The following is a 12,159-nucleotide window of genomic DNA, read 5'->3' as shown; positions in this document are numbered from 1 at the left end:
TAAAGTGAGACCTGATGTTTAATACATCAGTGATACTTTATATGGTGAATGACTAAAAAAAAGTATTTTTAAGTTTTTTTTTTATGTATATATATTAAACATCGATATCAAGTGGGATTGACTGTGCACAAAATAGTCAACATTCTCTTTGTTGATTTTTTTCTTTGAAACTGTCCTATTGATTGTTATTTCTTCTAAAATTTATAAGGGATTTGTTGGGTTTGTGAGGGTTTTCTTTTGCTTTTTTTTTTTTAAAAAAGCATACAGCTTGCCAACCCGTCTATGTGAGCAGAAGACATAAAATACAACCTTATTGTTCAGTTTAGGCTTAACGAAAGCTGTTCACATTGCCAAATTGTCATGTTTATCTGTGTCTGTATAGGTAGGAAAAGAGTAAGCATCTGCACTGGGGTCAGGCCCTTGCATATCCATCAAAATAGTGACATCCCCTGATTTTCACACATCATTTGAATGGTTTGCTTCTGTTAGATGCTCGTAATTTGCTTTACCATACAGTGACAACAAAGCATCAGCTTAGTTACAGTGCCATTTAAAAAGGCCTCTTGAAATGATGAAAAACGAGGCCGTTTTTCTTCTTTGTCTTTGTAGCTTATGGGAATACAGAGATAGAAATATTTTCAGGAGGTTTTTCCAAACAGAAAATAGTGGAGTTAAAGCACAGTTGTCACACAGTATTAGGGTGTCAAGGCACTTTCTTCTAACAGTGCCATTGAAGCGGAGTACTCTTACCCTGCTTTGCACTTTCCATCTGATGTGTGCTTCGCCCATCTCCTGCAGCCCGATGAGCTCACAGATGTCCTGGAGATCAGCAACATTGTCTTCACCAGCATGTTCGCTCTGGAGATGCTGCTGAAGCTCCTTGCCTACGGTCTCTTCGGCTACATCAAGAACCCCTACAACATCTTCGACGGGATCATCGTCGTCATCAGGTCCGCCAGTTCGGGCCGCCTGGCTTCGCCTCCACTCGCGCTGTCATTCATTCTGCCCATTACAGGGTTTTATGAGATGGTTCCCCTGGGGCCTATGAGTCTATACGTTTCCCGCAAAACAATGTAGTTAAAGGCTGCCAGCTTGCAGGAAGAGAAAAAACATCAAGACTTACACACAAAATCGTCTCTTATTTCTGCCGTTGGCTGATATCACCCTCTTTCCGCGGTTGTCATTAGTTCAACTAATTCTTAGCTTGTATGTCAAGAAGTTTTTTTTGTTATTTAGTGTCAAAAATTAAAATGTGACACGGAAGGGTGGAATACGGCGATATTTTGTTTGCCATTTCCTGTTATGTCTACGCTTGCTTTGTTCCTCTTGTATTTCTGTTTTCGGTTTAAGTTCATCATTTTAATCGGATTTAATGGCTTCATTAGCTGTGATGCGCAGTGTGTGTGACCTAGAAAAACCTTAGTCAATGAGGTTTATAAAACACACTTTTAAACCAGTTCCCAGTCCTGCACATGGAACTGCGAAACAGGTCATTGATGATGATGATGATGATGATGACGATGATGGTGTGTGTGTGTCTCTCTGTCTCGCAGTGTGTGGGAGATCATCGGCCAGGCAGATGGCGGCCTTTCGGTCCTGCGGACCTTCCGTCTGCTGCGCGTACTCAAGCTGGTGCGCTTCCTGCCCGCCCTCAGGAGGCAGTTGGTGGTGTTGATGAAGACCATGGATAACGTGGCCACCTTCTGCATGCTGCTCATGCTCTTCATCTTCATCTTCAGGTATGAGCAGTAGCTGTGTGTCGCTCCCTCCCTGTTGGCTCAGGGCTGGTCACCTTTCGCCTGCAGTTTGAGTAAAGCTTCTGAAGGTTCAGCAGTGTGTTCATACTCAAGTAAATGAAATGATGTGTGTGAAGGAGACCAGGCGAGTCACCTCTAGACAACTAACTGCCGTAGTGGATCTGTTATGAAATACATAGCGACCTATCAAAGCGTGTATTCCTAATGAAGCAATCGCATCCGTTGCTGCGCTAAGGCATGCCGGAGCAGCAGAATAAGGCCATGTCAGTGCACATCTGTCAGTGCAGCTTTCTGAATTGCTTTTTGTTTGTTTTCCACAGTATTCTGGGGATGCACCTGTTCGGATGCAAATTCAGCCTGAGGATGGAGAACGGGGACACCATTCCAGACAGGAAGAATTTTGACTCCTTGCTGTGGGCCATTGTCACTGTCTTTCAAGTACGGGGGTTTTAACAGCTCGGTTGTGGGACTGGGGGATGGAGGTGTGGACTGCCTGCGAGGATGCGATGTTGAAACAATTACCACTTCTTCTGTCCTCAGAGAGCAGATAGTGATGATTGCTTCACTCAGGGTATTTGAAAAAGCTTGGGAGACACGGCCGGTAGTTTCCATAGCAACAGCGGGGCTGGGTTGCTTTATGTGGACAAGACATTGCTTTTAGGTTGAGCAGCTCTAGGTGCACAGACGGAGAAGATTCTTTCTCCATGACCTGAAACTTAGTGATACCATGAAAGCATATTTTATTGTTGGACCTGCTCATCTGTAATTTATTAGAAAATATTATCTAAATGTACCAGATAATATTTGGTACATTTGCATGCAATTGGGTAAATTACGTTTTGGTACATGCTTAAATTATTATTACTATTGTGCAGACAGTCCCCAAGTTACGAACATCCAACTTACGTACAACCCGTACTTACGAAGCACCCCTTGCATTTTGTTAGGAATGAAATACCTGAAGCGGTCATCTCATTGCTTCTTCTACGTCACCTCCAGCACCTGCTGTGTTTCAGATCCTGACACAGGAGGACTGGAACGTGGTGCTCTACAATGGCATGGCCTCCACGTCTCCTTGGGCTGCTCTCTACTTTGTGGCTCTGATGACCTTCGGAAACTATGTCCTCTTCAACCTGTTGGTGGCCATTCTGGTGGAGGGTTTTCAAGCCGAGGTATGATCATATAGTTTAGCAGCTTGGTTAGAGACTAAAACTATGGAAGGCTGCTGGGTCCAGTCCTAGATGTGGCCTGAAGCCATGCCTTTAGTGTGGCTCTTATGTTAAATTGCTACAGTACACATCTCCATTTCTGTAAAGTTCAGCTGCAAGCAGCTTTGGATGAAAGCATCTGCTTAATAATAATAATAATAATAATAATAATACATTTTTGCATTGAGACAGTGCTGCTTTAAAGAGGGATATTAACTGATCCTGTGAAGCACATGGAGGACAGGAGCAGCAAATGAACATTTTAACACAGTAGCCCAGAGGATCACAGGAGCCCAGCCACCGCAAACCCATTGCCTCGCTGTGCGGGGGGCACGGCTGTGTCGAACCTTTCTTCCCGCACTATGTTGCCGGAGCGTGATGAGTCCACCTGGAGCTCTTTAGCGTAGGACCTATTGTAATTTAGCACAGTAAACCGTGAGTGGAAGCTAGGAGCACTGCATCAAATGATTTTCATGCAGATGTCACCTGTACAGTTGTGTGTGTGTATGTGTCTGTTTTCGCACGGGCTCCGATGTTAGCCTTTTGTTAAAAACTCGCCAACCGAGCGTTGAAACTGTTTTTGTTTTTGTATAATACAAGTGGATTATGTCACTTGCAGCTGTGCTCGGATGAATATTCCTTTGTGGTTAGTGAAATGCCATGGGCAGCCTCCTGTGACGCTTCCCCTTCACGCTGCCTCTCGTCGCACGGCTTTACAAATGTCTGCTGTGCTTCGCAGGGAGACGCAAATAGGTCAGAAGCGGAGGACGACAAACTGTCAACAAATTTTGAAGAGGAAGAGAAGATCCGGGAGCTGCAGGCCGCAGGTCACTGGGCTCTTCGCACGTTCTCACGGCGCTAAAGCCGCTGACGTCCACAAGCCGCTGACAGCTCTTGAGCGAGAAGCACTTTATTAATGCAAATTCTTCCACAATTGGAAGAAGGTGTTGTCAGTATCTTATCCACCGAAATATCTTTCAAGGGGCTTGTGTTCTGTAAGTGCTCCAGCAATCTTGCTGACAGGATGGAGAAATTTGGCTTGGCTGCATTGTGATGATTTTATTACCAATAAAAGAAACATTAATGGATGTGTAGAGCCCATATGAGCATCAATATTGTACTCATTTTATGTAGCTGTAAATTGCTGAAAAGTGCTCTTAACATTTGATTTCAGTTCTTCATCATAAATACCATGGATGACTTGACCTATATATCTAATGTGTTAAATCCCTGCACAGACAATCTTCTGGCACAAGTGATAATTCAGAGACGCAGACGTTCTGTGCTATTAGAGCCGATACCATGCATGACCATAGATGTTCCCATTTAACACTTTGACTATGCCTCATTGCAACATGTAGAAATGAAGATGCACTCTTTGATGATCATGCCAAACGGACACCTGGACCCCAGGGCTAGCATGCCCATCATCATGCGCACAGCGGCCACTCCTATGCCCACACCCAAGCCCTCCCCCTACATGGACTCGGTGCACACCTTCTGCGAGTCCCGCAGGGGCAGCAGTGCTTCCATCGACCCCGCCGGCTATGACCAGAAGTCCCTGGTAAGCGTGCAGCTGCCTCCCAGCATCAGCATCTCCTTGTCCGTCAAACAGTTAAGTTTTTCTGCCTAAAATGTAAAGGCCCTGTCCATGCTAACGGGTGCAATTAAAGTAATGGAATTCTAATTCCATGTTGGAAACAGAATGTATGATCGCGTTCTACTTGGGTGCACTGTGTAGTAAGTGCTTTTCATGATGAGATTGGTGGATTGATCCAGTATGCCTTTCTGATCCATTTAGTCCAGCCAGAGGAGCTCCCCCTGCCCCCCTTGGGGAACGGGAAGCAACTGGGGCAGTCGACGTTCCAGCTGGAACAGCCTGGGTCGTGCTCCCAGCCTGAAGAGGAAGGACCAGTCTGGGGAGCGCGAGTCCCTGCTCTCAGGCGAGGGCCACAGGAGTTCTGACGATGACGACTCAGATGAAGGTGCCTCCAGCAAGGCGGGCAGTGTGGCCTGCACATCCCCGCACCGCCACACCGACTCTCTGGACCTGCCAGAGCTGCTGCAGGTGCCCACGCTACGCCACCCTGGCGAGCACCACGACTGCAATGGCAAGAGCCTTCGTCTGCCGCCCGACTTTCTGCGCCCCGACCTGGGCAAAGATGAGCCTGACTATGAAGAAGATGCGGATGAGGTGAGCAAGTGACCATATGCCACAATGTTGAGTTCATTTCTTAAGTAAATTATCAGTTTTTTTTTTTTTTTCCCTCCCAAACACTACAGGCTTTTTCTTCAAATAGAGATAAGACTAATTTTCACTGCAAAACTGATTCAAGCATTTAAAGCCCAGTAACTGTTCCCTTTGTGGATGCAAAGTGACCTCTCTGTCATGCTGACAGTATCAGGTGGGTTAGGAGACACTGCACTGAATTTAATTTTCACTAGTTCTAGATAAGGAAGAAGACACTTAAAAAACCATGACCATCAGTCATTGCCGCATGGCTGGAAGTGGGATCTGTGTTTGCCCTTTTCATGGAAAGGTGATGATGCATGCACATCGTTGGGAAAAAGGCCACTGGATACGCAGATCAAGTTTAACCAAGTTTAGCCAATCCACCTTTTGTTAGGTGGTTTTTTTGTATTGATTAACAAGTTATTCTAGGAGGCGGCGTAGTAGTTGGAGTTGCTCTCTTTGGATTCAAAGGATCCAGGTTCAGATCGGACCTCCTACTGATACAGGAAATGTTACTCAGTTGTATAAACGGGTGAATAATTGTAAGTTGCTTTGGAGAAAACCCTAAGGTACGCGAATAAATGTAATGTAGGTGGTATTTGGCTGTGTTTAAATGTGCTCAAGTAATTGTCCAGGAGAAAAATTTGGGCTTCGTGGTAGAAATATATCACATGACTGTGCATCTGCTCCTCCAGTTGGTGAGTTCGACTCTGATTTGCTGCTCGCTTTCTCATAGAGCATCTGTTTCCAAATCAAGAAGATGCTGGAGCCCTACAAGCCTCAGTGGTGCAGAGATCATGAGGACTGGTCCCTATACCTGTTTTCACCGCAGAATGAGTGAGTTCCCACCACACTGGGTCTCCTGCTTATAGTTCTGCAGGGCTTCCACATGCCTGCCTGTGCTCTGGTCTTCAGCGGACAACTGTTTTGTGTGTCTTTCTCTCACTCCAGATTTCGCATGACGTGTCAGAAGGTCATCGCACACAAAATGTTTGACCACGTGGTCCTGGTGTTCATCTTCCTGAACTGCATCACTATTGCACTGGAGAGGCCCGACATCCTCCCCCACAGCATGGTAAACTCCACAGATCCTCACGAAGAGACACTGAGGAGTGTTGCCTCCTACCCGGCTCCACACGCGGCTGTCAGAAACCATGCTTACTGCATGTGTATTTCGCTGTGGAAGAAAACATCAAGTGTCATCTAAATGTAACATAATTTTAAATGTTTTTTTTAATCCCCGTGTTCCGTTAAAAACTGAACTGTCGCAATAGTCAGAGCTTGTTTCGAGACGGATCAAAATGTTAAGTGCAAACCGTAATATGCATTTTTTTCCTCTTCTTGTCTATCAGGAGCGGGTCTTTCTCAGTGTCTCCAACTATATTTTCACTGTGATCTTTGTTGCTGAAATGACTGTGAAGGTAACATTCTTACAAAGTGTACTTTTGCAATATTGATAGTTGGGCCCAGAATGAATGACACAGGGGAAGGTCTTCTTCGGTGCACATTTATACACTTATCCAACACTAAACACTGCTTTCTGTATTCACAGAATGGATATTTACTTGTAATGCAGAGTAATAATTCACAATATATCAAATTTATATCTATTACTCTGCAATATGGGTTCAAGTTTATTCATAATCTCGGTGAACTGAGCAAAAATGCACAATTCAACAACACAAAAAATTATTTTTTAATGAGTTCTTGTCTTGGTGTGACCAGTCCAGGAGATATGGAGTGCATTTTAAGGTCTTGACTCCCATAAAGACTCATTTTGAATGATGGATGATGGAGCAGGTCAGTGTCCACAAGATATAGTCACAGAAAAATAATTTCATACCCCAATAACAGGACTTTTTAAATAAAAGCTTCAGTTTTGGTCAGATTTGGCAGAATTTGTCCCCCAACCCATATCTCGTCCTTAGTTCAGATGAAACAGATTATAACACATCATGTAAGAATGAGCCCCATTATTTCTGAGTCAAATCTCCATGCTGTGAGTCATGAATCAAATCAAGCTGAAACTGCATCAACAAAGGTGCATACCCATGCTCTGCAATATCCAGCTTTTCTATTAGGTTCAAGATCAAGGATTTTTCTTGTTTATTTCAGCAAAAGATAGCAAACATCACTAAAAATAAAGTGCTGTACAAAAAAGCTGTTTCGATATTTTGTAGCTTGTGGTGTAAAATGTATAAATATAAAGCTTTTAATATCAGGAAGAATGTCATGTACCCTCTATTCTTTATTCATTTATTTACCTACCATATACTGGATAGTATATATAATGCAATATCATGAATTATTAATTTTTTTCTTGCTTTCTCAAACTTTTGTAGTCAGTGGTCTGGAGGTCTGACTTTGAGAGGTTGGTCCATCCTCATTACATTGCCTCTGGCACTGTTGTAGGTAGTGGCCTTGGGCTTCTACGCAGGGAAGAACAGCTACCTGCAGAGCAGCTGGAATGTGCTGGATGGAGTGCTGGTCTTCGTCTCCATTGTGGACATCATCGTCTCCCTGGCATCAGCTGGAGGGAACCGGATTTTGGGGATCCTACGGGTGTTGCGTCTGCTGAGGACTCTGCGACCCTTGAGGTTTGGAGATGCCTGAGTTCCCCAGTGGGATCTAGTCCCATCACTCAGCCATGTACTTAAGAACATGTGGTAGATTGCTAAATAAGTGACCGATTTCCCTAAGGAATGGGATGAGACACACCACAAATTGCTGCTTTAATGGCAGTTTGACATATGCTTTTATTATTAATGATGTAAAAAGCACACAGACATTTGAGCATCACATTGAAAAACTCTGATGAGATGCCGGCAATTGTCAGCAATTAAGGAAGATGGAGAGTTGGCAGGACTTTACAGAGCCAGATTTGAGTGCGTGCTTTTTCCTGGTCTCTCAGGGTGATCAGCCGTGCACCGGGTCTCAAACTTGTGGTGGAGACACTGATCACCTCCCTGCGGCCTATTGGCAACATCGTGCTGATCTGCTGCGCTTTCTTCATCGTCTTCGGCATCCTGGGCGTGCAGGTGAGGACTCACGGGATCCCTTGCTGAACAGCATACTGCCACTTCCCAGCCGAGCCCCACGCTGACAGGCAGGGACTTGCACTGCAGCAGATTGGCCTCTGAGAGTGGGCGACTGTCCAGCTCTCACTAGCGTCAACAAATGCCTAGTCAAAAAAGCAAAATGGTGAAAAGGGGATGGAAGAGTGCAGTTGTGAAAGACTGCAATGGATTGGCAAAAGGTAGAGCTGATCAGGCTGGCTGAGGTAGGCACATCTACAGCATTGATCAGTCCATGTAAATGAGCTTTTAAAAAGTCCATTCAGAGGTGATTTCAGGAAGAAATTGATTCGTCTTGCTGATCCATTAGGCCTGATTTCTGCTCAGACAAGGATGCGGTTGAACAATACGAGCGCTCTTTGCTCAGATGTTATTTTTAATATTCACTCCAGCTAGTGGAAGATAAAAGAACGGGTCCTCGTCTGATCTTCCGAGCGTTTGAGTGCTTAAGCGTTTACAGACGCTACGGATAATTCGCAGATAAAGAGCAGTTAATTGAGGTCAGTCACATTTGCACCTCTCTGAGTGGTCTTCCTTCCTAAACAGCTCTCCTTCGCGTTCCAGCGCAGGAGACCAAAGCTCAGTCCGCGGCATTAATCGTATGGCGCACTACCCCATGAAACCCCATTTGCAGCTCACAATTAATCAAGTCTCTCAAGATGGTGGCTTTTCACTTAGAGGGCGGCGGATGGCGGGCCCCAGCCCATTTTGTGCTACACGGCTGCCAGTTCACCGTGCTGCACTTACAGCACCTTGAGATGGGGGCAATGAAGCATGGTTCATGGAGCGCGGATTGAGTTTACTCTCGCCGCTTTGCGTCCATCATTAACATTTCAAATCATGGAAAGAGGATTAGGCCAAGGAATGAAATTAGGTCCTCTCGCCATACAAATGGCAGGCCAGGAGTTCCTCTGGGAATAATGTAATTTAGGAGTAGAAACAGGGCTGCTTGGAACATAATGAATCCATAAGATCCTCCATGGAAGTAAAGAGTACTTTGTGGCGTGATACACGTAGCTGCATTTTCCATAAACATAACGTGACCTTTCCTGTTCTGGGAGAGCGCAAGAATCCTAACTGTTCTCTGGATTTCAGCTTTTCAAAGGGAAGTTTTACCACTGTGAGGGATTTGACACGAGGAACATCACCAATAAGTCAGATTGTCTGCAGGCAAACTATCGCTGGATACGAAGGAAGTACAACTTTGACAACCTGGGACAGGTAAGACAGGAAGGCATCTCATGCCGTGGCACACATGCATTCTAAATCAGGAGTCTTGTTATAAAAATGTGCAAGTCTTTTTGATTGCCTTGTTTGTTTCGCAGGCTCTCATGTCTCTGTTTGTGCTGTCCTCCAAGGACGGCTGGGTCAACATCATGTACGATGGCCTGGATGCTGTGGGAGTGGATCAGCAGGTGACACACACTAACTAGCACTCAAGGGTGTTCACTGATTTTAAACACAACCCCCCCCCCTCCCCCAACACTGTGAAAACTGGCACCCTACATCTCTTTTACTCAGCAATAATAAGTGTCAGGGCATGTCCCACTTCTCTGTGACTGAAGTGTCACACACGCCCCATGAACTTTCCCGCAAGTTTCCTTCTGAGAGCTATCCATTACCTGTCCCCTACCAACAGCTTGTCACCCCCGGGGGCTTAATTAGCTGGCCCAGATTCACTAATTATTTCATGCTTTGCAAAACAGCACAAGTTGTATTATTACTGATGGAAAAATTTTTCAAGTAATTAATTTATGAATAGGCAGAGGGTATCCCACCCTAGCGACGCTCATGGAAGGACTGAAATGGATGTTTAGCTACATTCCAAGACAAAACATTTCAAGAGAGCTCCTCTTACTCACCTCTCTAGCAAGGCATTAATTAGGCTGGTGCAGCACAGGAGTGGTGAAGTGGGACACACGTCCTCTCAAGGCCGGTTGTGCAGATCTTCTTTTCTGGGGAATCCAGAGAATCCATCGAGAACATCTTACAACCAAGTTTTTTCGGACCGAAAAAGCTTGGTTGTAAGATGTTCTCGATGGATCCTCGGGTTCACGGTGCCGTAGACGAGGCTTTGAGTAGAACTTTGGTATCTCCCTCTCAATGCACTGAGTCCAGCTCTTTACCACGGCTCTTTGTTTCCCTGTCCCCCTTGTGCAGCCAATCCGCAACCACAACCCCTGGATGCTGCTGTACTTCATTTCCTTCCTGCTCATCGTCAGCTTCTTTGTGCTCAACATGTTCGTGGGCGTGGTGGTAGAGAACTTCCACAAGTGCCGGCAGCACCAGGAGGCGGAAGAGGCACGCCTTCGCGAGGAGAAGCGCCTGAAGCGGCTGGAGAAAAGGCGCAGGAGTAAGGAGATGAACGGGTCCGGTCGGTAGTCTGTTTTTCTGAGAGCTGCTTGTTTCTGGAGCCTGAGGGAAGGAGCGAGAGGCGAGGCGCGTGCACCACGCGGACCAGGCCGTGCCAGGCAGAGGGCCCACTCGCGCCTTTGGCCGCGTTGGTCCACGGCACGCCCCTCTGCACGCCTGCTGTCAGATGCTGCATGAGGGCATGGCAGGTCCGCCATGGCCGTGAACGCTAAGCGTTCCCAGTAAAGTTTCCAGTGCTCTCAATCAGGATGAAGTACATGCTGTCCATCCGATTCTTGTTGGCAGTCACATTAAAAACGGGGCAAAACGGAAAAAAAAAAAGAAGTCTCCACACGACATTTGTATTTATTCGTTTAGCTGATGGTTTTTCCCCAAATCGCCTTGCAGTGTTGACCTCCCTACAGTTATTTATACAGCTAGGTAATTTTTACTGGAGCAATTTATGGAAAATACCTTGCTCCAGCAGGAGTTTTGATTGTAACCTCCTTGTCCAGAGACAGCGTTAATATTAGTTAGTGAAAATACTGGCTGTTTTCCTGGGGAATTAACGTGCGCAGTTTTTAATTCTTTATTCTTGAATCCGGTACCATCAACACACCTTGTGCACGATTCGTAATAGAGTGTGAGCCTGCATGGTTGCACTGTTGTTTGTGACATTTACGGTTTACAGTTTAAGTGCATATTACACACTCTGTCGGCCTAAGCCTATAAATCACAAGAAGTTTAGCATTTCCTCCACTGAGAAAAACACACTTTGTACCGAACACCGAATATGATGGTGTCGTACTTTTTGCACAGACATTTACACCCTGAAATGTCTGCCCTCCTGATTGATGATCTGGAACTCACATCCTGACAGCCTCTCCATGGACTGGATTTAAAGTAATCCGTTTTTTGGTTATCCGGGAAGTGTCAAATCATCTCTGTGATACAGTGTTAGAATTTTTATTGTTTGACTGAAAAGCAGGTCAGGGTGTTCTTCTTTACGTGGATTTTGCCAGGCTTTTTGGTTTGGTCTTCAAGAAGGGTCGAGGAGAAAAGGGCTTTTGGTTGTACATTAAATTAAAATATGTCAGCAAAGGACATGGAGAAGGAGGGATAGTCTTCAGAATTTGTGTCTTGAGTGGTTTGTTAGTGTCAGAGAAATAGCCCTTTATCTACTGAGGCGTCAGGCTCGAGACACCTAGAGATGCAGAAGATGACAGCTTGGTTCTCATTACAGAGCTGCCCTTAATACCTCTCGTCTATCTGATGACAGATGACGGGACATTCTATTAGTTTGCATTTGTCTCCTACACGTGTCATATTAGCTGGTGTTAGCTGGCAAAATGTGTTACTATTGTTATGGTAAATTTAAATTTAAAATTAATTTTTGAGTATGATTAGTGCATCATCAAAGGATTCCAAAATGGATCCGAAGGTAAAGTCTGACTGCTTACCTGCTTGTACCGTTGTAAAGTTGACACCGGGACTTTCTTTGGTCTGATTAGTGTCTTCTGGTGATCCTTACGGGG

General features: G+C 45.2%; 1 protein-coding gene across 2 annotated transcripts in view; it reads left to right on the top strand.

Moving 5' to 3' along the window:
* The window catches only part of LOC108927102 (voltage-dependent T-type calcium channel subunit alpha-1H-like), a 53,461-nt gene that overhangs the window by 27,077 nt on the left and 14,225 nt on the right, over positions 1-12,159 (top strand). For both annotated transcript variants that reach the window (XM_018740168.2, XM_018740161.2), the window contains exons 9-23: positions 799-950; positions 1,554-1,739; positions 2,078-2,195; positions 2,774-2,929; positions 3,705-3,792; positions 4,327-4,529; positions 4,767-5,159; positions 5,935-6,035; positions 6,150-6,273; positions 6,551-6,619; positions 7,611-7,795; positions 8,110-8,236; positions 9,368-9,493; positions 9,598-9,687; positions 10,433-10,625. In XM_018740168.2, coding sequence (XP_018595684.2) covers positions 799-950; positions 1,554-1,739; positions 2,078-2,195; positions 2,774-2,929; positions 3,705-3,792; positions 4,327-4,529; positions 4,767-5,159; positions 5,935-6,035; positions 6,150-6,273; positions 6,551-6,619; positions 7,611-7,795; positions 8,110-8,236; positions 9,368-9,493; positions 9,598-9,687; positions 10,433-10,625 — 2,311 coding nt within the window. The remainder of the gene's footprint in view (positions 1-798; positions 951-1,553; positions 1,740-2,077; positions 2,196-2,773; positions 2,930-3,704; positions 3,793-4,326; positions 4,530-4,766; positions 5,160-5,934; positions 6,036-6,149; positions 6,274-6,550; positions 6,620-7,610; positions 7,796-8,109; positions 8,237-9,367; positions 9,494-9,597; positions 9,688-10,432; positions 10,626-12,159) is intronic.

Source organism: Scleropages formosus, chromosome 20 (genome assembly GCF_900964775.1).
Source record: "Scleropages formosus chromosome 20, fSclFor1.1, whole genome shotgun sequence".
Classification (NCBI taxonomy): domain Eukaryota; kingdom Metazoa; phylum Chordata; class Actinopteri; order Osteoglossiformes; family Osteoglossidae; genus Scleropages; species Scleropages formosus.
The sequence above is the reverse complement of the archived record's forward strand: the minus strand, read 5'-3'. Positions and strand labels throughout refer to the sequence as shown.